At 38.2% G+C, this 26007-nt stretch overlaps 1 protein-coding gene and 1 pseudogene across 1 annotated transcript in view; one reads left to right on the top strand and one right to left on the bottom strand.

Moving 5' to 3' along the window:
• ST8SIA1 (ST8 alpha-N-acetyl-neuraminide alpha-2,8-sialyltransferase 1) overlaps positions 1–11838 on the top strand; it is a 149596-nt gene extending 137758 nt beyond the window's left edge. The window contains exon 5 of the mRNA XM_004448656.3: positions 1859–11838. Within this exon, the coding sequence (XP_004448713.2) occupies positions 1859–2345 (487 nt within the window). The 3' untranslated portion in view covers positions 2346–11838. The remainder of the gene's footprint in view (positions 1–1858) is intronic.
• Positions 6047–25376, bottom strand: LOC101439474 (T-complex protein 1 subunit zeta pseudogene; annotated as a pseudogene).
• Positions 25377–26007: the final 631 nt, after the last annotated feature.

The raw sequence follows: 26007 nt of genomic DNA, 5'->3' as shown, positions 1-26007 counted from the left end.
AGCTGTGATGTTAGTGAATTCCCTAGGTTATTCCAATGCAAATGAAAGTTTGAGATCCATGGTTCAAAATGAAGTAGGAGGGTACAGGCAGGGTATGTCTATGTGTTTGGGTAATCACTGATGTTTCAGGAAGAGAATAGAAAATACGGGCTGGCAACAGAGGAAAGACCAGAGTCCGTTTTGACATTGGGAAACAGGAATTGGTGCTGGACAAGTTGGCCAAGCTCCAGAATATGATTGAATGTGCTTCCATGCCTTCTTATAGGGCAAAAGCCATCTTCTTAAAGACCCTTTATCACTTCTCCATTTGTCAGGGCCCAGGGAAGTGTTAGTGCAGACTGTTGCATGAAGAACACAAAGAAAACTCAAGATTCCCTTTCCTTTTGAGCTTGAGAAACTCATCTTCCTTGGCAGAGTTGATAACACTGATTGCTACATACATTCTGTGGGTGATTTGCGGATTCTGGATTTTAAATTAATGTATTTACAGAGCCCTGCTGACAGGTCAGGCCAGTTCCTTTCTTAGATGTCACTTCCTCACCTGCACGTAACCTGAGATTAGCAGCGCCCCTTGTGTGAAAGAAAGTCAAAGTTGCAAGGTTGCAACCTAATTCATGGTCTTTTTCTTTTGTGTTAATTTGAATTCTATCAGTAGCCTCTTAAATGCTCTCCAAGCCTCCAGTCTTCCTAGATCAGCTTTTATGTTACTGGGGAACCCTTTTTAGACACAGACCAGCAGCAAAATAAATGAGAGCGATCTTATGATAAGTATTATGAGAACTCACTGCTGTAAAGTTGCCCATTGTCTGCAGAGTGAAGTCTGAAATAAGAGAGGTTTTGTACAATATGCCTTGTCTTCAGCCACTGCTTCCACTATTCCTGCCTGCACATTCAGGATACACTGAACACTCATCATCATCGTTTCAGCCTTGCCAGGACCAAAGTGTTCGATCTAGTTCAACTGCTGCTCCTTCTTTTGTTCCTCTGTTGAAATGGATTTAAATGTTAGCCTTTCTTTGTAGCATCTTGGAACCCACCCATGACAGAATTGTTTTTCTCATCTGTGTTCCATAATGCTTCATACAAATATCAACTGTGCACTTAGAACAGTATGTTGTACTCATTTATATATTGGTTTCCACAACTGGACTTGAATTACTTGCAGTCAAAATTTGGCTCATTAATTTTTAATTCTCCCATGCTTGACACATAGAATGTAAACCACACATTTTTAGTATGTTTGGAGAGAGAGCCTCTCTCTATGTCATCTAAACTGAAGGAATATAGAAAAGTAGAGTTTTTGGAGGTAAATGATATAGGTGACTCTCAGCATCATTTTATAATTGTAATGAATATTTTCCAATGTAATGTTATAGTTACTTTATATCATAATCTGAACACTTATAGAATCATAGAATTTCAGTGGGAAGAGGTACCTTTGGAATGGTTCCTTTGCTTTGCAGATGAGGAAACCAGCCCGGTGCTTATGCCAGTTTGCAGAGGAATGTTTATCAAAATCCCATCCAACAACCTTTAGGAATTCATGAGTATTAAACCATTTCACATTCCAGGCAAATACATTCTAGAAGAGAACAAAATGTACCATATATTTGAATTGAGAGGACTCTCCGTTTAGGATTGTTGACCTGAATTTAGGTCTTTGGGGTGGAGGAAAGCCAGGCTACTTGATGAGAGATGGTTGCTAAGTTTTCGGAGGATTTTGAATACAAGCAAAGAGTTTTCCATGTTTTTGTTGAGATTGACTTGAGCCACAGGGCCATCCGAAGAATAGTAGAATAGGTTTTGATAGATTTCCTTTTTCTCCTGTTTTAAGTCAGTTTCTTCTTCTCTTTAATAGGTTTCAAAACCTGCTTTGGTCCAGAAAGACATTTGTGGACAGCATGAAAATCTATAACCACAGTTATATCTACATGCCTGCCTTTTCTATGAAGACGGGAATAGAGCCATCCCTCCGGGTTTATTACACATTATCAGATGTTGGTGCCAATCAAACAGTGCTTTTTGCCAACCCCAATTTTCTGCGCAACATTGGGAAGTTCTGGAAAAGCAGGGGAATCCATGCCAAGCGCCTGTCCACAGGACTCTTTCTGGTGAGCGCCGCCCTGGGCCTCTGTGAAGAGGTGTCCATCTACGGCTTCTGGCCCTTCTCTGTGAATATGCATGAGCAGCCGATCAGCCACCACTACTATGACAATGTCTTGCCTTTTTCTGGTTTCCATGCCATGCCAGAGGAATTTCTCCAACTCTGGTATCTTCATAAAATTGGTGCATTGCGAATGCAGCTGGATCCATGTGAGAATACTTCACACCAGCCCACTTCCTAGGGACAGTGGAAAAAGAAAGACCCAAGGCAGGGTGTTTTTGTTAGGTTTTCTTAGTGACTCCAGAAGGAAATGGTCAAGTCGTTTTGTGGAATCGTAGGGGCTATGTGGAAAAACAAAATAAAAAGAGCAACAACAACAAAAATCCAAGAAGGACTCTACTTTTCATGAGGGCTTGGAAGATAAATAAGAAATGAACCATCCTGTGAACTATTTTATTAGCACATCATGGGTTTTCTGCTAGTAAAATGCTGATGAAATGATGTTGGTAAATCAAATTTACGTGGTTCAAATCTAGAAGATACAGTGCTAAAACAAGAAGGAACTCATAATTATTGAGGCTGAGGAACTTTCCTAATCAAGGTAAAAGCAAAAGAAATGCTGAGGCAAAAATATTCCTCATTATCAATACAAACTGGCTTAATAAACTACCTGCCTTCTTAAAACTGACATTTAGAACCATAGGGTTTTTAAAAATTATTTATTTTTGCCCCATTTAGGGGCAGTGGGTGAGTGATAGGGTAGATTAAATACAATCCTTATTGAGTAATAAGGATACAAAATGCTACAGCTGATTATTGTGATTTGTTGAACCAAGTCTATGTTAGCTATAATCCTCCTCTTTTTAAATTTTAAATAAGAATAGCTTCCTCCCCTTTTGTCAAGTTTACTTAGACAATATAAAGCCTTGTTGAATTTAGACTGTGTTGATTCACAGTCTGGATAACACTCCCGACCTCCTCAGAATTTAGGGTATAAGCTCAATTTTAGATCCCCATATGTAAGCCTGTTTGCATTATTATTATTATTATTATTATTATTATAGTGCAAAAGACTACAAACATGAGTGAATTATTTATTTACAAATTATCATCATCTTAATAACTTGATGTTTAGAAATGAATACAGTTCAATGAAGTAAAGCTTAGCTTCTGTGGAAGACAGACTATAAGGGATATCCCTTCTTCTATCTACCGTAGTATAGTTACACCAAGACAGAGTGTAATCACACACACACACACACACACACAGAGTTAAATAAAGCTCATTTCTGTGCTACTGTGAAAGCTGAACCACATGGTCTGATAGGGCAAAACTCTATTACCAACAGTGTTGGAGGGACACAAGTCTATTATATATTATCTATTAATCACAAGCCAGCTTACTGGTTACTGCTCATAATGCCCATACCAGCATGAGATGCAAGTGTTATCCCAGTTTAATTACCCCAAATGAGTAGAATTGTTTTACCCATCCTGACTTTCGCAGACATCTCATGGACAGCCCTTGTGCTGGGTCACACAAGGAAGGCAAGGTTCATACAAATAAAGGGATGTGAGCTGGTAGGTATTTCTTCCCTTAGCAGCAGGTAGGACTACTTAGGATGCTTGTTAAACCAGCTTGACCCATAGCAAGAAAATTCTACTGACAGACTCCAAGTGGCTGGATGTGTTCATGTATAAGAGAAAGGGAAAGGAAGTCTTGACTTTGTCTTTGTGCTTTGGGATGCCTTAAGCTAAAAGAAGACACCAGAACTCACTATCACCCAATGTAGGTGAACTGTGCCAAAAAGTTCTGCTTCAATTTTCATATAGAAAACTTAGTATACCATATAGATTAAAAGAGGTGATATATTTTGGTGAGTCAACTTACAAGATATCAAGATTTTTTTTAAAGCCCCTTAAAAAACACTAAATCATTGGCATAGGCAATATCGAAATGTGATTGAATATTGAAGTCATAAAATTAGCAATTAAACTATAATTGGTTAACAATACAGATTATACTGATACAGAGTTAAGAATTTGAAAATATTGACTTTGTGCAGAACTGGTTTGCTATTTTGATGTTATTGGTAGCAAAAATGTAGTGAGACTATACTATGAGTGAGCTGTGTTAAATATTCATAATATGTGCTTTCTCTGAATGTGCTTTCTCTTTTGAGCTATTGTTATTGTTTAGTAATTACCTAAAAGGGGAATACATTTTTAACAATACTCTCAAGCAAAAAATTAAAGGGCTAGCAAAAACCACATTCAAAAGTCATTAAATGTGTCACTCAGATTTGTACCTTGTGTTCAACTTGCTAAAAAATTAATTACTGAGCTCCGTAGAATTCATGCATCACTTTTCCATTGAAAATGTTATCTGGAAATTTTACGTCTTGTTAAATGATTCTTGGTTAGACTTATGCAATAGATATGTCCAACATTAGTCTGTAAATATGTGCAAAATTATTCCATGTGGCATCTGAAAGGTAAAACTGAAGTGGCCCAGGCTGATGTTTGATTAGACCAGTCCTTCTCAACTGAGATGGTTTTCTTTCCATTATCACCCAGGACAGCTGGCAATGTCTGGAGACATTTTTGATTGTCCTGACTGCCTCGGGGAAGCAGGAGAATGCCCATCTAGTTGACAGAGGCAAGGATCCCATTAAACATCCCACAGTTCTCAGGCCAGCCCCTTACAAGAAAGAACCACCCACTCAAATGTCAGGACTACTGAGTCTGAGAAATCCCAGCTTAGCTTATACAATGAAAGTTTGACTCTTCCACGTGGTCTTCGCTTACAGATATGCATACATGCTCTTGCTGTTTAAAGGACGCTACAATTTAATGAGAATGTTTTCTCAGGATAAATTACAATTTGGCATTACTTTATAGTAAGAAATTTTACATATGCCATACATATACCCCTTTCTGCGGATAGATGTATCTAAACATAGAGGTGTATATGTGTAGCATGAAGTTATATATATCGATATCCTTACTGAAATTGTGTTTCTAAGTGATGACATCTCTGTAGTTACCTTGTAGAATATTCTAATACCATTAAGGTATTGTCTTCTATAGTCACATTGTTTTATTTATTTTTCCTTCCCAAGGCCCTTTTTTTAATTATCTTTTTAAAAAAAGATATGTAAATCACACAAAATGTTAAATAAAAAATATAAGAGGTTCCCATATACCCCAGTCTCCACAACCCCCACTCCTCCCACACCAACAACTTCTTTCATTAGTGTGGCACAATCACTGCATTTGATGAGTACCATTGTTTTATTTTTGTTTACCTGCAGTTAAGACCTTCAGATTGGACTTTGCACTTTGCCATGTTTGGTCATTTATATTTTGATATTACTCTTAAGAGTCAGCTCAGAGGATATTCAGGTTGTGGCAGACACATTCAATTAAAAAAATTTGATCACTTTTGATACATCTGCCAAGAGAGGACATCACCCTTTAACACCAGTCTAATTTTTCAATTGCTCTTCAATGACAAAATTAAGTTTCCCCATAGGGACTGAAGGGAGGATGGAGAGACTGAAAATGAGTTCCTGATATGACTTTTTTTGTGTGTGAAAGACATAACTAGATAGATAACTTAAGCTTATCTAACATGTAACTTTATGCCACTGCAGCTAAAGTGAAACATCCTATTCACTGGGTAAAAAGGACCTGTTTTATGAGTGTACAATTCAGCACAATTTAAAAAAAAAACTTATCATTTCAGAACTTTGTAATTTGAAAAGGTGCCAATGCCCTATTTTAATATGGGCAAAAAATTCCTTTGAAAGTCATTTGAAGCTAGGACAAAAATTCCATATTCTTAGGACCACTCAAGTCTCATGATTCAGATCATACTACAAGGAAAGCTTCAATTCCACCTTTTAGAGAAGACATTCATGATCTCATGATAACATGATCTCATGATCTCATCAAGCATCGCACATTGGTAGCAATCACAGTGCAGGACTGCAGAAGCTGTTTCTTTACACAATAGTTATCCTATATGCCTACTTCTACTGCTACCATTGGCTCACCTGTGTTCAAATCTGCACCCACAGATTGACCTGATTCTGAATGTTCTGCTTGTACTTTTACTAGTGTTTCCTGAAGGTCAAAACCAGAGCTCTGAGCAAGAGCCTTGAGAATAATGAGCAATGCATCAGTGTGCTTGGCTTCCAAGTTATCTCTGCCCTTTACACTGGGCTTATATTTAACCAGAGCTTCTGCCATGGCCACTTCCACTGCATCAGCACCTGGATCCACATAGCCATCATCAAAAACACTTTTGACAGCCCTCAGGCCATCTTTTATTGTATCTTTGATTCGAGTGAGTGTGTGCTTATTTGGTCCTTTCACCAACAATGTGACAGAAGTGAGGAGTATTACATTCCCCAATAAAGGTGAACTTCTCTTCTCCCAGTGTTTACTCATAGGCAAGGCTTGCATGGCCTCAAATAGTCATGATTTAAGTTATCCAAAGAATTCAGAGCTATCCTACCACAAGAGTCAGCCTCTCCGTATTTCTCCCTTTTTGCTCTGCACAGAGCTCCTATATCTCTTTTGCAAGAGAATCTAAGGAAAAGGACTCAATTCCCTTTTGATTAATGGCAACAAATCCTGTATCTGAATCACCTCAGACTTTTTTAGTTTTTTTTAAACTCTATCTTCAATGAAATTCTTTCAGCTTTTACTAGTTTATTTCTCTCTTATGCACTGGTTAGGAGAAAGAAAAAAAAAAGCCAGAGTTCACTTCTGCTTTCTTCATATGGTCATGACGTATTGCATGTCAGGATGTATGGGTCGTCTTCTCCTTTTTTCCCCATATCAATGGATGCTGTGCCTAGCAGTCCAAAACAAGCACTGAGGTTAAGCTTGGGTCAGTTTCGGATTTATGTTTCATCTATATGATTTCAGCGGTTGAAAAGGTTCATCTTATTTTTAATGGCCAAAATGAGTCCGCTATATCCTCCCAAGATGTCAGCAAGTTCAACATGGAAACTTTAGTATGTGGAGATGTTCTGGCCCCATCCAGAAATGTTTCTCTGTCCATCTCCTTGCTTACTGTGATATGTTCCAAAAGCTAGAGAGCCTTTTCCTTTGCAGTTTCAAATCCTTGTGCTATTTTTCTGGGATGAAGCACTTCAGAAATGTAGAGATCTGCTTGTTTCAGCAGCTTTCCAATCATGAGGACACTGCAAGTAGTACCACCACCAGTTAAGTCCTCCTGGGCTCTTGCTACTTTTGCTATTAAGGAGGCTGTTGGGTGTTGAATTTGCATTCCGTGAGGCAGCATATTGCCATCTTTAGTAAACTTGACGTCTCCAGCACCAGAAACAAGCATCTTCACGGCGGCTTTGGGCGCCAGCAAGTCCAGCCTACCTTGCACCACGCTAAAGTTGACCGCCAGCACCGCTTGGCTCTTTGCGGCCGCCGTAGCTGACCCGGTAGAGGAAGTGGAGGGAACCTCAAGGCCGGCTCGGATGGGCAGAGCTGACCTATTTTAATTAGCCCCAGTTGGAGAGTTGCATCGAGTCGAAGGATTGTGAATAAGTACGACTGCTAGTATAATTTTAATTGCGCGTCAGTAAAATTAAGGTGGTTGAAGGATTATGTCATTCCGTAACAAAGATCTTTTTGTGTGGAAGAAGACTTTAGTTACATAAGCTTTTTAGAAAATATTTTACTAACGGCTTTTACAAAATTATGCATGTAAGTTGCTTTTCCCACAGAAGTTAAGGAAATGCTTACTGGATTTTGTTTCTTATGGTTGTTTTAACATAGGCAGGATATAAACCATCCCAGATGGCAAATGTTCAGACAATAACCCTGTCTGGCTTTGTGATGTCTCATGCCCGTCTCTTGGCTTAAAACTGTGTTTAAGCTGATTACTCGCCCCTGAAGCAATCTGGACAATACAGCATAAGCATCTACATATAAAATAACAGACCCAAGAAATCCTGGGATTTTGTTTGCCAAACAAATATCCTTAGATTTGTCAGAAGCTTCACAGAAATGTGATAGATGGTTCAAAATGGAAAATACCAATAACATTTCTTGTCAGCAGCTATGACAGCTGTATAATTTTATTATATACAACTACCGATTTCTTTGGAAAGCCAGCCATTTATATTTCCAGTTTCTATGTTTGAAAATACTGACTTTGTGAGATTTTTACCTTCCACATCCTTGTTAGGAGTGACCTAAGGAAAAATATGTCTCTAATCTATGGAATCTTTAGGAAATGCTTATTGTGGTGTATAAACACTTTGCTATCAGAACCAGATAGTATCTGTTTGTAGTCTTCCAAAGAGCAAATACTATAAGGACTTTTGTGCAAGTATGAGGAAAAGTATGTGGAGGAATAAGGATCCAGAGCAATTCTGTGGGTTTTTTTTGTTTGTTTTGTTTCTTCACCTTCCCAGGGTTGAGATCAGGTCACAGCCATGTGACTTTTGGTAGGCACATATCAGGGATGGAAACAAGTGTGTAAGCACTTCCAAGGCACTTTGCAGGCTAATGTAATGCCTTTAATGAAGTCAGCAGTAAATGTAAATAGTAAATTTGGCAACTTCAAACTACCAGATATGTGGGATAGGGAGAAAGTGAGGCAAATGGAGAGGAAAAGGTGATCCTCTTTCTAAGCAGATCAGAGTGTCAGAGAATTCTCTGCTCTTGACCTTGGCTTGCCAGCACTATCTATCTCTGTCCATTACCAGAGGTATTGGCTTGGCTCTGGGTTTGAGCTTGTAGCCTTGTGACTAGAGAAGTGGTGTGGAAATTTGCAGGGAAGCTTAAAATTTACATTGGCCTAAACTTTTTTTTCCCCTTAAATCTGTGCTCTCAAATGTGATATAACAAATTTCTGATCACCCTGACCAGGTCATGGCCCTGGAAATAATTGTTGAAACTGGAACTTCTTTTTTCCCCATTCAGATGGATTTTCTGCATCCTTATAGGAAAGGAGACATCAACTATCCCACTAACATTGTTATACCCTACTTAAACTCCCTGGGGACTAACCCCAAGGAATTCTGAAACCCATAATGTGTGTTTATAAACTTCTAAATATGAGGTCATAATATATGGATTGAGCACTATAAAATACCTATCTTGTGAGTAGATGGAGACATGCGAATCTTCAATTACTATAGTCTCTCTATTCCTATCAGAAGAAAATAGATACTATCAATTTACCCTGGGTAGAGGCTAGTCCTTTGAACTTGCTGCATACATTTCACATCCTGGAGGTGAAAGATTAAAACAACTGCATGAACGATAAAGCTTATTCAAAAATAATATAATCTCTTTTCATATTGTGGTATGGAAAAGAAATACATCCTTCTGTTCCCCTCTTCTGATTTTCTTCCATCTGGTGCCAGAATTGATTTTTTCTGTCACTAACAAGTAAGGAATAAATAATTAGACTTAATTTACTTATAATACCTATCAGAATTTATGCCTTGAAAGACCATGATTATAATTCTTTAAAAGCACACAAGGAAATATATATTGTTTATGGAAATATGTAATGTTTATATTGATCTCCATATTGTGCTAAAATCCTTTGCTTTTTGGTTGAAGCTGTGGGATCTATCAATAATGCAAAAGTACCTGGGACTTTTTTGAATATTATCCAAATATATTGGTCATGTCTTTTTCTGCTTGTGTGTAACTAGGCTTTCTCTAGATATTTGTCATCTGAAAACACGTGTTTCACACAAAATCAATACACATCTAAGATATGTGATTCCATCCAGGGCTGAGAAAAAGAAGAGTCAGATATATCTGACAATAAGAGTAATGGGGAATTGAAATAAAGAAAGTTCAACAAAAAAAGACAAAAAGGATAGAATCATGGCTTTAATTGTGAAAGGGCTGTGGGGAGGATCTCAGAGGAGAATGAAGCAGAGAACAGAGAAGAGCTGCTGTCCTTGTATTCAAGTCCCAAGAGAGAAACCTTTTCAAAAAGTTTTAAAGAAAAGATACTCTCATACAGTCTTTACGGTTAACAAGGAAAAGATGTTAGAGGAAGCGGCCGGAGACCCAGACTGAGATGCTGGGAAGCGAGTAGATGGGCAGCACCTGTGCACTCCTGCGCATCCTAAACGTCGAGGTCCCTGCCATTCCTGCCCCTGGCCCAGTTGTGCTTTCCTTGGTATTTGAACCCGGTTACGCAAATGTGCCTCTTTTCATCTCCCTCTTTCATCTGTACTTTGGCACTTACTTCCAAAACGAATTCTTTAGCTCTTCTGTTATCATGAAGCAGTGATGGCAGGAGTGTCACCACATGCTATGCATTGTTGAACTAAGAAAGCTGTAGTCTCCTCCCTTCACAATTATTTAAGAGACCTTTTTGTCCTTTATTTCTTAAGCAGACCTACATGCATTTTCTCCCATGTTCTAGTACACACTGTCATACATACACCCACATGGACCTTACTTATGCCCACAGAAAGAGGGAGTTGGCTGTCCTGGGTGGGGGTGACAAAGCATGCCTTGACTTTTTCTGGCTTAGCTCCCACTTCCTTATGTATTTCCTTCATTCAGCCCTGTCACTTCAGAAATGTAACTGTGTGCATTCCAAGTAGTACTTGGATCATCCGCAAAAACTCTTATAAATGTAGTGAATGTAGTAGAATGTGACTGTATCAGTGCACAATAGTGTCTAGGCCTTGGAGACATCTGATAACAGTGTATACATATCCTTTGTTGAAGTAGTAGAACCTTCTCACCGGAAGCTCCTTGGGCGATAGCTGCAGGAAGGTTCATAGTTTAAGAATGTTTGTTTCTCCACCAAATTGTAATATGCTTGGAAGCAGGAAACCATCAGTTCCTGTTTTTCATTTGGTCTTCAGCCCTCGTGATTTAGGCTTGGCAGGTTGCTATAAACTTTGCACCTCATAATGCACAGGATTCACAATTTCAAATGATAACTGGACAGTGGAGTATATCAGAGTCAGATACAGTAGTGGAAGGGGAGTGACCAGGCAAGGGTAGCTCCATTCAAGAGCCTGCCTCATCTTTTAAAAGGCTGGAAAATTACTAGAACTCTCTAGGTACGTTATAGCATGGCTGGTCTAAAAAGCTTTGAAAAAAGTTTCTCTTTGATCTCTTTAACTTTTAAATTTTACATTATGTATTAGTCCACATGCAAACTGTATTTTTCAAGTGCAAATTAGCAGAGGCTGGAGGTAAGAGGAAAATTGGAAAGCTCAAATATTCTACTTTCTCATACAGTGTAACCTATCAGTTCATGAATGAAATAATATTATAAAAGATTTTAGATTAGGATATAAAATTGAAATAATTTTTGAAGTATATATGGAATTCTTATTCCCCATAAAACCAAACTCCATTGGCATGAGGTATGGAAAAAATCAGTGCTCTTCATTTCTTTTTTCTTTTCTTTTTTTCTTTCAGGCTTTCGTATAAAATGTAGCAGGTACTGAAAAAAATTTAATTGGCACTTATATTTATTTATGACTAATAAATATAAGGTATCTGTCTCTGTTTGTTCTGAGTTGTTTCTTTCCACAGAATGGAAATGTAATGTCAGAGGGGAGGAGGTTTGCTGTAAAAACGTGTCTTTTTCTTTGGTGTATTCATTGTTAATTATGGCTGGCAGTGAAAAGGTTCAGTAAGTCTCAATTTCTCTACCTCCCTTCCTTGGAGAAAATGTATCCTACAAATAAAGTGATTTTTTTTTTAAAGTAGCTTGTGAAATCTTTTTATTTCCCAAAAATATATGGGCAATGCTATTTCCTTTTCTGTTCCTCCTTTGTTGTGTATCCATATCAGCCACATAGATTTTTTTCTTCTGGATGAAAATTCATGCTGCTTAGTGAGGAAATTATTTTAGAAATACTGAATTATAAATGCTATAAATAAGATGTAAGAACACCGTTGGTGAAAAGGCACTATGTATTGGGCAAAGTAGAGGGAAAATTGAGCCTTCACTTTATATGACTAATATAAATGAGATTTAAAAATGCTCCTTTTTGTAATATATAAATATCAGTATGTTATCCTAGGGGTACTTTAGTAAATTCCTATCAAGATTCAAAACATTTAGGTTCTGCTTGTGTTCTGTGGGTGACTTTGAAAAGGCTGAATGTGCCTTCTTGTCTGAATTATTTAGATAATTGCTTCAAACTCCCATTTCCCTTGGGCTGTCATGGCCCAGTTCTGCCAGGCGTTGTCTCGGAGGGAGCAACATCAGGAAAAACGACCTTGGTCCATCCTTCAGAGCACATTCCTCCTCAGAAATTGATCAAGATGCTTATGAATTCTTCTTATGAATTTCTCTGACTTCATTCTCACATAACACTTCCTTTTGGGCTACAGCTATTTTAGGAAGAGAAATTCTGTTACCTAATCTGCCCCATGTTTAGCTGAATCCTTTGAAACAAAAACTCAAAGCTATAGTATAAATGTGGGTTGCCCTAACCTACTCTCAGATCATATGAGGAAAACAGAATTAACTTGTTTTATTCAACGACTACCATTAAGTTAAAAATCTAGATTTTACTGAGTCCTACTGTTCTACTCTGTTTCAGTTTAAACACTCAAAAACAGATATTACGAATCCCAGGCATTAATTACTCAAGAATTCCTCCTAAACCTAAAAGGAGGGTAATTACAAGTCATAAACTACATTTTTTTTTGCTTGAAAACATTATTTTGGGTTTAAGGTCAGCTTTTCTATGTAATTCTTGATGATATGAAGCTTTGGAGATACATAATGATTGAGTTGAATCTTGTGAATATGGTAACTGATCAGGAGACCATGGGACAAAATTGAGGCCACTTCTGTGTTTAACATTTAGAATTTGAAGACATATTATCCAGTTTTCTGGGCTTTCAAAAATATGGGAAAACAAGTCATTTGCCATTTCCTTTATAAAAATAGAAACTGATTTCTTTCCTACACAAAAGCTGTGGTTTCTGGAAATAAATATAAAAATCAATCTCAATATTTGGGAACTTTTTCATCATAAATAGTACAATCAAAAGGTAAATTACAAGGCAATCAAGAGCATATTGGTCTCAATGTAGAAATCAATCAAGAAGATCCCAACCTTTTGGTGTCTGTGGAAGTGGACAGTAGGATGGGGTATAAGTATTCATTGGGTACTGGTCCATTGTAAACACCCTGCTGGAACACTGATCTCGTCAAGAAAGGTTCTCTACTGGGGTCTCAACACTGGTCTCTGCTATTGTTGGTTAGGCATTCAGCAGTGGTGGAAGCCATATTGCCCTAGGCAAGGGCACATCCCAATAAAGACCTGCACCCAACCTCTATCCCTGCTACCAAAGCCACTTTGTATAGGAGCCCCTTGAGAAAGTAGGGGACGATCTGAGAAAAGAGGCCAACTTTTATCTGTTTGTGGCAGATTGAATTATGTTGCCCAGAAAGAACATGTTCTTGAATCTTAATCCCATTTCTGGGAGTGTGAACCTATTGGAAATAGGACCAGTTCCAGATGTTCTTTTAGCTAAGGTGTGGCTAACTGAATCAGGCTGGTTCTTCCTCCTACATGGGAGTCAGAAGCAGGAAGTCAGTGGGTACCTGGAAGAGAAAAGGGGGGACTGACCACCATGTGACAGGAGAGCCGAGGAACACAAAGATTACAAGCATGCCAGCACCGGAACACCACCGATGCCGGGAGCCAGCAAGCCCGTGAGCCTCCACAACCGTGGGACAGTCAATGCCTGTGTTGAAGCCAACCCATCATGCAGTATTTCTCTTTGCAGCCTGGAAAACTGCAATACTGCTGATCATAGTCTTCTGTCTGGATCCCTTATAAAGGATAAGGTTAAGATGGGGAGAGTGATTCCTTGAGTGGAGAAGTCCAGCTGGCAATGCTTTCCATCACAGGACAGAGTTGATTTCCATCATGAAATAGAACACATTCGTTCTAACCTTCCCTGTCCTCAATGCTTCTGCCAGCACCACCATCTGTGAACTTAAAGAATGACTTATTAGCATTTGTGTGTGTAGCAAGGAGTCAAGGCCGTTCACTAGCAGTCCTCTTACCATAGCCTCTAGAGAATGCATTCTCAATGGGAATAATATTGCCTTCAACGAGGAAAGTTGATTCAGGAGGCAAAAACATCTTAGATAATATGGTGGATAGATAAAAATATATGAAAAGTTTCCTGGGGGAGGGGAGAGATGAATAGTTGAGAAAAAAGTTGAGAAACACAGATTCTGTCTTTTTACTATTGTCGGGTATGTTACTACTGTATATGCTATAAACCCCACAATACAATACTGCTTTTGTTTTAAAAGGTGTCTTTCCAAAAACATGAATATACGGAAAATGGTTTTCATATATTTACCCACTTACACATTGCTTTGGTGCTATATAATTCTTCCTGAAGAACTGGCATAATTTCTTAACAACCTGAAAATCTGCCTTTCATTTTTCCTGTAGTGCTGGCAGTAAATTCTCTAAGGTTTGTTTATCTGAACATGTCTTTAGTTGACTTTCATTTTTGAAGGATATTTTCACTGAATATAGAATTCTAACTTGACAGTTTTTAGCACTATAAATATATTGTCCCATTGTCTTCTAGATTACAGTTTCTGATGCAGATTTTCCTAAAATTCTTATTGTGTCATAGGTGATGTTTGCTTCTTTCCTCCCCTCTAACTTCTTTTAGGATTTTCTCTTTATCTTTGAGTGTCAGCCCTTTGACAGAGATTTCACCTCTGCATTTAGTGGTAGCAGGGTCCCCAGCTCCCGGCATCACCAGAATGTGCAAAACTGAGTGAGTTCTGGTGTTTTTCAGGTCCAGGTAAACTAACCTTTTCACATCAAAATGGTTGTGGTTGGTAGTTTAAAAGGGAGGGAGTTGTCAGGTCATGAAGATTATTTTTGCATCTGAGGCTTTTTCCAGACTTCAGTCAGTCCCCTCTGCTTCTGCCCCCTCCATTGCCAGTAGCTTGATTGACCTCTTATTGTTTATTAGAGAAGTTAGCCACCACCTGGGGCTGGGGGAGGGGACGAGCATGTCACTTTTGTCAAAATTGAATTGGGCTGCTAATAATTCTTTAAAATTTTCTTGAGGGGTGACTTATGTACCATACACTTCACCCATTTGATGATTTTTTGTAAAAGGTATGTAGTTGTTCAACCATTACCAGAGTCTGGTTTTAAAATACTTCTGTCACCTCCAAATGTTTCCTGGTTGCAGGCTGTAGCCAATCCTGGCTCCCAGCCCTTACCGCAGGCAGCCACGGGTCTGTTTGCTGTCTCTGTTGTAGTTTGTGAAGCTTCTCAAAGCAGATACCATGAAATGCATTAGCTTTAAGGATGGGAGTTTGTCAGCTTGCAAGCTTTCACTTTTGAGGCTGAGAAAAAATGTCCCAGTCAAGGCATCATCAGGCAATGCTTTGTTCCCACAGACCTGCTGCCAGTGATCCTGGGCTCCTCTGTCTCATGGCAAGGCACATGGCAGCATCTGCTGGCCTCGCCCTTCTCTTCCAGGTTTTGTTACTTTCAGCTTCCTGCTTCCGTGGCTTTTACTCTCAGTCTGAATTTCATTCTCTCATAGAGGACTCCAGTGAGAGGATTAAGATCCATCCTGAATGAGGTGGATCAGACCTTAAGGAACAATGGGTCCACACTCACAGGAATGGATTCACTTTAAGACACGCTTTTCTGGGGTACATATGCTTTCAAACCACCACAGTCTCTTTAGTTTTGTCTTTTCTGGAAATTTCATTTATTTGGGATGTTGTCTTCAGTGCCTGGCTTCTTTCACTTAGCGTAATGTTTTTGAGGTTCATCTATTTTATTGTATGTATCAGTAATTTGTTGCTTTTTATTGCTGACTAATATTCCATTGTATGGATATACCACAATTCATTTATCCTTTCAGCAGTTGGTCAACATTTGGATTGTTCTCAGGTTTTACCTATTTTGAATAGTGCTGCTATGAACATTCATTTTTTGGTTACTTGGGGAGATAACTGAGTGGTGTTTTTAGAAATAATTTCCAATGCCATGTTGAAACGTCCCATTCTGTCATTGAATGTCTTGAATATTCTAATCATACATATTTTTGTTCTGCTTGTTTGCTTTTCAATTACACATATTTAAATCTGCATCTGACAACTTCAAAATCAAAATTTCCTATGGTTCTGGTTCTGTCATCTGATTCTGCAGTCAATTTTTGTTTTGTAGACCAGTTTATTTTGGATTGAGTCTTGAAGATTGTGTATGAAAACTTGTCAAGATAACTTGAGGTTCTGGATCATAATATCGTCCTTCCGGGATGATTGGCTTTTGCTTCTGAGAGGAAGTCAGGGTAGAGGTGGGCCACCGTAAACCCTTCAACGACTGAGCTGAAATGAAGCTGGCTCTCGGACTTCATGGGCATGGCTCATTTCCAGGGCACCCTGTCCCCTATAATGAGGGATTTTTACCAGAGCCTCTTCTCCTAAGAACCATAAGCTAAAATTTTACCTCCCTAGTCTCCTGAAACTCCCAAAGGTTCTTCCCAGTCTTTTAGCTTCCATCCTCCTTTGCTTTTGAAATTGGCAAACGAGCGAAATGAGCGGGAAACAGTAGTTGCAAAGTGCGTTTGCGATCATTCAAGCCGGAGGCGCGGGAAGTGAGCTGCCCTATAGGAAGGTGTATATGGTGGCTGTCAGACGGTGTGTGAGCTGAATTAGCCGTAAGTACTAGGAATGATGCCCTGGAAACCCCAAGAAAGAATAAAGAGGAGACCAGTGTTCCTGGTGGAATATTAGACAAAGGAAATGATTTTTATTACTTTTGATATGACTCTATTTGCATCTACAAACTAGATAGTCCAAATAGACGTGAATTCCTCTAACTTCAAGTAAAATACCCTTTCCATTCTGGATGATTTGTTTGTCTTGTTACTGTGCCAATCCACTAAGCTCTCAAAGAATGGACGAATCATAGTATCCTTGGACTCTCGAGAGGCCACTTTTATGAGTTCTAGCCTTGCAATCCAATAAATTTTTGTAAGCCTTCTCTGACAGGGATGCTTCATCTTCAAAAGAAAGTACTCTCCACTGTAAAGAAACCTTTTTCCATTGGACAACTGTATATGGGGATCAGTGGTTAGCTCTTAAGGCAAAAAAAAGAACCTCTGATTGGAAGGTTTACTACTTTTACTTTTCCAAATAAACCTATTTTCAAGAATCAAGTGTTGGAAGGGCTCTGTAGAGGGTAGGGGAGAGTCACTCAATTAGCAAAATTTTTCACTCTGTGTTTTTTATTTGTCAGGGTCACATTGCACATGATTTTATTAAATATTTGCAATAGGTGTTTCTTCAAAGTTCATGAGAAACAAACAAAGCTTTGCATCTTTGATACCACGTCACTTTATGTTAGTGCTGATTTTGGCAACTTTTAAGAACCCATGTCTGTGAGCGCAGTGTACAAACTGTGCTCATGCCACAAAGCAAGTTCTACATCATCAAGAAATCTAATCATTCCTCTCAAATCAGTCTCTACAATACATTATAACGAAGCCCCTTGGCAGCTATGAACCAAAACACGTGTGAGACTCAAAAGGAGAAAAGCAGATAAGACTCAGTACTAAAGAGAAACTCTTACAGAAAGGATATAAAACATTCTCTAAAACTGAACCTCATTTGTAGAAATTGTGTCCCTGAATTCACAGTTAAGGGGGAAATGAAGCCTTGCTATTTAGTGCCAGAAATGCTTTGATCCAATTAGCTTCTTGATAAGGTACCTCCTTATTAGGGTTGATAGAGGACATGAGACACTGAAAGGACTGTCAGGAGAAGGTGACAGGCAGTGAGAGTTGAGAAAGTAAGGGCACAGTCAGCCCCTCAGAGGAGAAGCATAAACATAAATCACTCTAGCAAGAAAGACCTGGAAATAGTTATAGGAAATTGCCAATAGGTTTTGCATCATTAATGAAAAATCACTGATGAAATTGGTAATTTAAAAAAGATTTCTAATACTTGGTAAAGACAAGCGATTCATCAGATAATCCCAGTAACAATGTTATATTGAACATATACACACACACCAGTATATACGCACATACATATCTTGAATAGCAAAGACTGTTGTAGTTATTTTTTGATTGCTGGGTTCTGAACATTTAACATTTTCCTTCAATAATTTTAACAGCTTCATTGAGATGTGCTTGACATGGAACAAAGTGCACATATTTAAAGTGTGCAATTGGTGTATGCATTCACCTATGACACCATCACACAATCAACATAATGAGACATTTAAAGTGTGCAATTGGTTATGCATTCACCTATGACACCATCACACAAGCAACATAATGAGACATTTAAAGTGTGCAATTGGTGTATGCATTCACCTATGACACCATCACACAAGCAACATAATGAGCATGTTAATCACATCAAAAAATTTCCTGGTGCCCATTTGTATTCCTCCCTTCTGACCCCACCTCATCCTCCAAAGCTAGGCAACCACTGATCCATATTCTTTCATCATAGAGTAGTTTGCATTTTTCAGAATTTTATATAAATAAAAACACACAATATGTACCCTTTGTTGGCTGGCATTATTTTACCCAGCAAAGTTATTTTGACATCCATCCATGCTGTGTGTGTCAATTGGTCATTCCTTTTTCTTGGTGAATAGTTTTCCATTTTATAGATACAGCATAATTTGTTTATCCCTTCCCCTGCTGATGGACATTTGAATTGCCTCCAGTTGCTGGCTATTACAAATCAAGCTGCTGTAAGCCTTCAAGTACAAGTCTTTGTGTAGACATATGTTTTCATTTCCTTGGGTAAATAGATAATGGTAGTATGACTGGATCATGCAGTAGACATATATTTAATTTTTTAAACAGCCCAAATATTTTACAAAGCAAATAAACGATTTTACATTCCTGCCAGCAGTTAGGAGAGTTCTGGTTCCTCCACATGCTCATTAAAATTTAATATGGCCAGTCTATTAGGCTGGGTTCTCTAGGGAAACAGAACCCACAGGAGACATCTGTAAATAGTATGAGATTTTATAAAATCGCCTCACATGACCATGGGGTTGCACAAGCCCAGATTCTGCAGGGCAGGCTGCAAGCCAGGAACACTGATGCAGTCCTCGTTGAGTTCCCCAGGAGACGCCGGCTGTCTGAGTGCTGGAATCACTTCTCTTTTAAGGCCTTCAACTGATTGGATGAGTCGTCTCTCATCGCTGAAGACAGTCTCCTCAGTTGATGTAGATGTCATCAGCCATAGACACCATCAATCCCTGATGATTTAAGTCCACCAAATGTCCTCACAGTACAATTAGGCCAGTGTTTGCTTGACCAAACAACTGGGCACCGTTACCTGGCCAAGTTGACACAATAGCTTTTTAAATTTTAGCCATTCTAATAGATGCTGTGCTGGTATTACTAGGATAAATTATTACTGCCTAATGTCTAGTGTCTTGAAAACCATTGCTTCTTGTATTTTGTGTGTGTTTTCTTTTACTTTTCAGTGGGAGGATAAGTAAAAGAAAATTTCTTTGTCACTCCATCTTGGCAAAAAGCCTCCCTCAATAATTTTATTGCAATTCTTTTTCTAAATTTATATCAATTTAGTGAATTATCGATATATCACTATCAATATATAGAGATAAAAGGAAAACAATGAAGTAAACAAGCAAATAAAAAACAAATTTCACTCACCAGCACTGCATTTTTTTCAATACATGCGATTATTGTACATATAAAATATATATGCACATAACATACACATACATTATATTATGTTATTTATTAACATATACTGCATGTAAATGAGTGTATATGTGCTGTTTGTGGTGTAGATTATATGCTTTTTTTAACTTTTTCTTTTAAAGAGAGATACCACCTTTGTATATTACTATTTGAGAATAATTATGACAGATGGTTAAAGTACATTCTTTTAAATTAAAGAAATTGTAGGTTTTAAGAAAATCATGCAGAAAATATAGAATTCTCATACACAACCCCAATGCCCAGTTTTTCCTATTATCAACAATTTGCATTAGTGTGGTACTTTTGTTTCAATTAATGAAACAATGTTGTTATAATTGTACTATTTACTGTACTCCATAGTTTACCTTAGGGTTCCTTGTGTTATAGAGTCTTATGGTTGTTTTAAATTATTTTATTCTAAATAATTATAATAATATTTATACAACCTAAACTGTCCCTTTTAACCACATTCAAATATATAATTCAGTGGTGTTAATTACATTCAAAGTGTTGTGCTACCATCACAACCATCCATTACCAAAACTTTTCCATCACCCACACAGAAACTGTACCAGTTCAGCATTAAGTCCCCATTTCTGACACTCACCTGATGCTGGTAACATGTATTCGGGTTTCTGACTCTTTGAACTTGTTTATTCTATTTACTTCAATCAGTGAGATATACGATATTTGTCCTTTTGATTATGGCTTATTTCACTCAAAGTAATATCTTTCTTCAAGTTTCATCCATGTTGTTGCATGTCTGAGAACTTCATTCCTTCTCATGGCTGGATAATATCCATTGTATGTATCTTCCACATTTTATTTATCCATTCACCTGTTGATGGACATTTGGATTACTTCCAGCTTTTGGAAAGTGGGAATAATGCTGCTATGAATATCGGTGTACAAATATCTTTTAGAGTCCATGCTTTCAATTCTTGTGGGCCTAGACCTAGAATTGGATTGCCTGGTCATTTGGTAACTCCATACTTAATTCTGGGAAGAACCACCAAGCTGTTTTCCACAGCAGTTGTACCATTGTACATTTCCACCAAAAACAAATGAGTCTTCCTACTTCTCCCTTTCCTCTTCAAAACTTGTTATTTTCCTAAAAAAAAAAAAAAAAAAAAAGTAGCCAATCTAGGTATGAAATGTTATCTCATTGTGTTATTTGTTTGTTTTTTGTTTGTTTTTGCATTTCCCTAATTGCGAATGATATTGAGCATCTTTTCATGTGCTTATTGACCATTTGTGTATCATCGGAGAAAGGTCTATTCAAGTCTTTTGCCCATTTTTTTGCTGTGTTGTTTGTCTTTTTGTTGCTGAGCTGTAGGATTCCTTTATGTATTCTGGATATTAAACCCTTATCAGGGCCAGTGTAGCTGAAGTGGTTGAGTGCTGGCGTACCGCATACGAGGTCCAGGTTCAATCCCTGGCCCTGGACCTGAAAACAAAGCGAAACAAAAACCAAAAAAACCCTTGTCACATTTACAAATGTTTTCTCCCAATCTGTAAGTTGTCATTTTACTTTCATGATGTAAGTGATGATGCACAAAAGTGTAATATTATAAAGTCCCATCTATCTATATTTTCTTATGTCACTCACGCTTTTAGTCTAAAGTAGAATAAATCATTGCTTACAAAAGGTTCTGAAGATGTTTTCTATGTTTTCTTCTAGGAGTTTTATAATATTGGTTCTTAAATTTAGTCTTTGGTTCATTTTGCGTTAATTCTTGTATATTAAATTTTGTGTATTCTTTTGCATATAGATGCACAGTTTATGCTCATGGGGATTATTCTGTTTCTTCTGAAACCGGGTCAGGGACCCCCAGTGGGATGCAGGCTGGCTCCACACCACAGTGGGAGTGGGTGGAGCAGGGACCTGCAGGGTGCCACAACTTTCTCTTTACAGTTTTTTGGGTTTTTGTGGTTTTTTTTTTTTTTGAGGTACTGGGGCCAGAGATTAAACCCAGGACCTCGTATGTGGGAAGCTGGTGCTCAGCCACTGAGTCACGTGGCTCTCTTGAGTTGGTTTTTTTCCGCTTGCTTGCTTGCTTGTTTGTTTTCTGTTTTTGTTTTTTAGGAGACACCAGGAACCGAACCCAGGACCTCCCATGTGGGAGGCAGGCGCTTAACCACTTGAGCCACATCTCTTCCCTCTCCTACCATTTTCTTTTATTTTTTTTTTAACAAATCAACTTTATTGATACATATTAATAAAGCATAAAACCATCCAAAGTGTACAATCAATGGTATCTGGTGTACATATTTGCGCATTCATCACTTCAGTCATTCTTAGCACACTTTCATTATTCCAATAATAATAATAGTGATAAACAAATCAACAAAACTCATCACCTGTCAGTCTCTCTATGCTTTCCCTGACATACATAGCTGCTATTCTTTCTCCTTCTCTCTAGTATATTTGTATTTATATTTCATTAAAAAGGTTTTTTATATGCAATATCACTCGTATTCATGTTTTACATGAGGTTTTACTATCTTATAGAGTTCCATGTTACAGTTTTTAGTTTTCCTTCTAGTAATATACATGACTTTAGATTTTCCTTTTCAACCACTGTCATATTGCTAGTTACAAACACCATGATATGCTTTCACTTTTTTTATTCATTTCCAAAGATTTATGAACAAGTTGTTTTACCAATTCTGCACAGATTAACCCTCAGCTTTCTATTCTCTACACTCCTATTTTCTGGTGTCCTATTTTCTAATTGTTAGCTCCATGAGTTTATGCAATATATTTAGTTCATAATAACGCAATCGTATAGTATTTGTCCTTTTATATCTGACTCACTTCACTCAACATAATGTCTTCCAGGTTCATCCATGTTGTCATATGCTTTATGACTTCATTTCTTCTTACAGCTGCATAATATTCCATTGTGTGTATACACCACAATTTGTTTATCCATTCATCAGTTGATGGATACCTGGGTTGTTTCCCACTTTTGGCAATTGAGAATAAAGCTGATATGAACATCAGCTGATATGAACAGCAGATATTTATTCGTGTCATTACTCTGTTATATACCTAGTAATGGTATCGCCAGGTTCCATGGCAAGTTTATGTTAAGTTTCTTAGGAACTGCCAAACAGTCTTCCACAATGTCTGTACCATTCTACACTCCCGCCAAAAGTGAACAAGTGTTCCTATCTCTCTACATCCTCTCCAACATTTACAGTCTTCTGACTTTTTAATAGCGGCCAGTCTAGTAGGTGTGAAATGATATCTCGTTGTAGTTTTGATTTGTATTTCCCTAATTGCTAGTGATGTTGAACATTTTTTCACGTGTTTCTTTGCCATTTGTATTTCTTCTTTGGACAATTGTCTTTTCAAGTCTTTTGCCCATTTTTTAATTAGGTAATTTGCCATAAAAAGCAAATTACATTGAGTTAATTATATATATAATATATATATTATATATATCTTATGAGCTATATATATATTTATTATGAGCAAATATATTGTTTAGTTGCAATATCTTTTGTATATCATGGACATTAAACCCTTATCAGATATGTGATTGCCAAATATTTTCTCCCATTGAGTTTTTCACCCTTTTGACAAAATCCTTTGAGGTGCAAAATTGTTGAATTTTGAGGAGGTCCCATTTATCTGTTTTTTTCTTTTGTTGCTTGCACTTTTTGTATAAGGTTTAAGAAACTAGCTTACCACAAGATCTTGAGATGTTTCCTATATTTTCTTCTAAGAGTATACAGTTGTTTCTTTTATCCCTACAGCCTTTTTTGCAGAAATGGGAGAACCAATTATCAAACTTATTTGGAAGGGTAAGGGGCCTTGAGTAGCCAAAAAGATCTTTAAAAAGAACCAAATTGGAGGACTTATAGACTTTAAAGCATCTTACTTAGCTACAGTGGTACAAACAGCATGGTTCTGGCATAAAGTCAGATGCATTGAACAATGGATATGAATCGAGAAATCAGAAATAGACCCTCACATACACAGTCAAATGATTTTTGACAAGGATGTCAAGTTCTCCCAGCTGGACCAGAACAGTCTGTTCTGGGAGAACTGGATAGCCATATGCAAAAGAAAGAAAGAAGACCCCTATCTCACAGTTTACACAAAAATTAACTCAAAATGGATCAAGGACCTAAATATAAAAGAGAGAGTTATAAAAATCTCCTACTATTTTTAATGCTGTGTTTTCTCATTTCAGTGCTCATCCAGAAACCCTTTAACTGTTTTCTGAAGTTTTGCGGAAGATGGCTTTGCTAGGTTTTTCTAGTTGTCCAAAGATGTTTTGGTTGAATGGCACCCTGGAGCATCTCATGTCACCATCTCAGTAGAACAGAAGCTCCCCAGCCCTGTGTTTGGTTGTTGTTGTTTTACATACCTTCATTTTCTAACATGATTTTAGCACATCTTAAATATTCAAATATTTTTGAACAGAATTAGAGAAGTTATGAAGATTTAGAAGAGGTGCATGGGAACTCTTGATTCACAGAAAATTTAGGTCTAGTTTATGCTGAAGTCACCCAAACCTAGATATCAGTATTCTATAAGTTTTGTGAGGTCACAGACCTTGTACATTTTTTATATTCCACCCCCAACCCCTTCCACCCCTTGCCTTGTTGAATGACTACATAAACATACATGAATCAGAGATGAGTGGCTTTGTCTGTGATGCGTAGCTGTGTTTATTTTTGTGATTTCTATTCAGTGAGTGTTTATCGAAGGCCATCATGAGGAGGGCATTGTGTGGGCGAAGGGAAAGAGGTTTAACCACATTCCCAGGCACTAAGGCACCCGCAGCCCAGCAGGTTAAGGGACAGACCACCCATGGTAGAAAGTGAAGAACGCCTTTTAAGGGGCATAATCTAAGTGCTGTGGGTGTTCAGAGGAGGGAAGTTTCACCTAAGGTGAGGACACACTGCGCATGCTAGGAGGAGCTTTGGGTGATGCATCGTGGTCTGGAGTTCTAGAACTGGTTCTGCGACTCATTTACCTGTGACTTCGGGCAAGTAAATTAGGCTTGTAAATACTCTCCCTAGATTTCTCTTTTCCATTCTGAAACTCTAGGAACTGGATCAACCATTTCATTCTCTAGGACCTTGACCTATTCACATCGTTTCTCGCCCCCACCCCCCAAACCTCCCTGGCTCCTTCTTCCCCATGAGGCTGGATGAGGAAACAGTGGCGGCCCCTTAAAGGAGCCCTGAGGGTAGGAGCCCAGGCTGCACCCACTGCAGGGCAGAGCCCAGCACTGCATTTTAATCATGGCCGCATCTGTGTCCATCTGAGTTTGCCCAGCTAGTAGCAACAATTCACCAGTATAAGACCTCTCTTGACAGATTCCTCAGCATCTGTGCCCCTTGGCCTGAGGCTCTTCTCTCTTCACTCACCTGTGCAGCAACACGCGTTTAGAATCAAGATGAGAAGGACCAGCCCCGAGATACAGAAAGTGGAGCGCAGCCGCTCAGCAGGGAAGCCTTCCCCGACCGCCTGAAGTGGTCCCCCAGTTACTTTATGTTCCATCACTCTGGTTTTGTTTTCTTTTGTTTTGCATTGAACTTATCACTACCTGGTATTTTCTTGTTAATTTGTCTATTTTTAAAAATTATCTGTCTCCCTGAACTAGAATTCTCTGCATAAAAGCCAAGACCCTTCAGTCTTATTCAGAACCTCTTTCCTGCAGACAGGATAACATCTGGCCCACTATAAGTATCAGTAAAATTGAATTGGAAGAATATTTTTTGTCTCTGACCATGAAACACTGTTGCTCCAATAGAAAAGTTCCAAATGAAAAAGAAACTTAAGTCATAAAAATATTAGCATCACAATATGTTTCCTGACAGCTAACTCCTACCTCAGCTGTGACCCCACTGCTTGTGTTATGTCTGAACCCTTCATGAAACTGCCTTCTTAGCTGATTTCTTTCTGCCAGCTACTATTCCTGTTGCTTAAACTTTCTTATTCTGGAGTTTGATTTATCCTGACACTCAAAGTTATGGCTGTACCCTCCCCTGGTACCAAAACCAAAGGAGAAAGAAAAACAACTTCTTTCCTGGAGTTTATTATTTCTGTAAACAACACTGAACTTCCTTTTTTATGCCTCACATCCTGCTGCTGAATCCTAGACAGCCTTTCTTCACAGTCCTGTTCCTGC

Source organism: Dasypus novemcinctus, chromosome 20 (assembly GCF_030445035.2).
Source record: "Dasypus novemcinctus isolate mDasNov1 chromosome 20, mDasNov1.1.hap2, whole genome shotgun sequence".
NCBI classification, from domain to species: Eukaryota; Metazoa; Chordata; class Mammalia; order Cingulata; family Dasypodidae; genus Dasypus; species Dasypus novemcinctus.
This window is presented reverse-complemented; position numbering and strand designations above follow the sequence as displayed.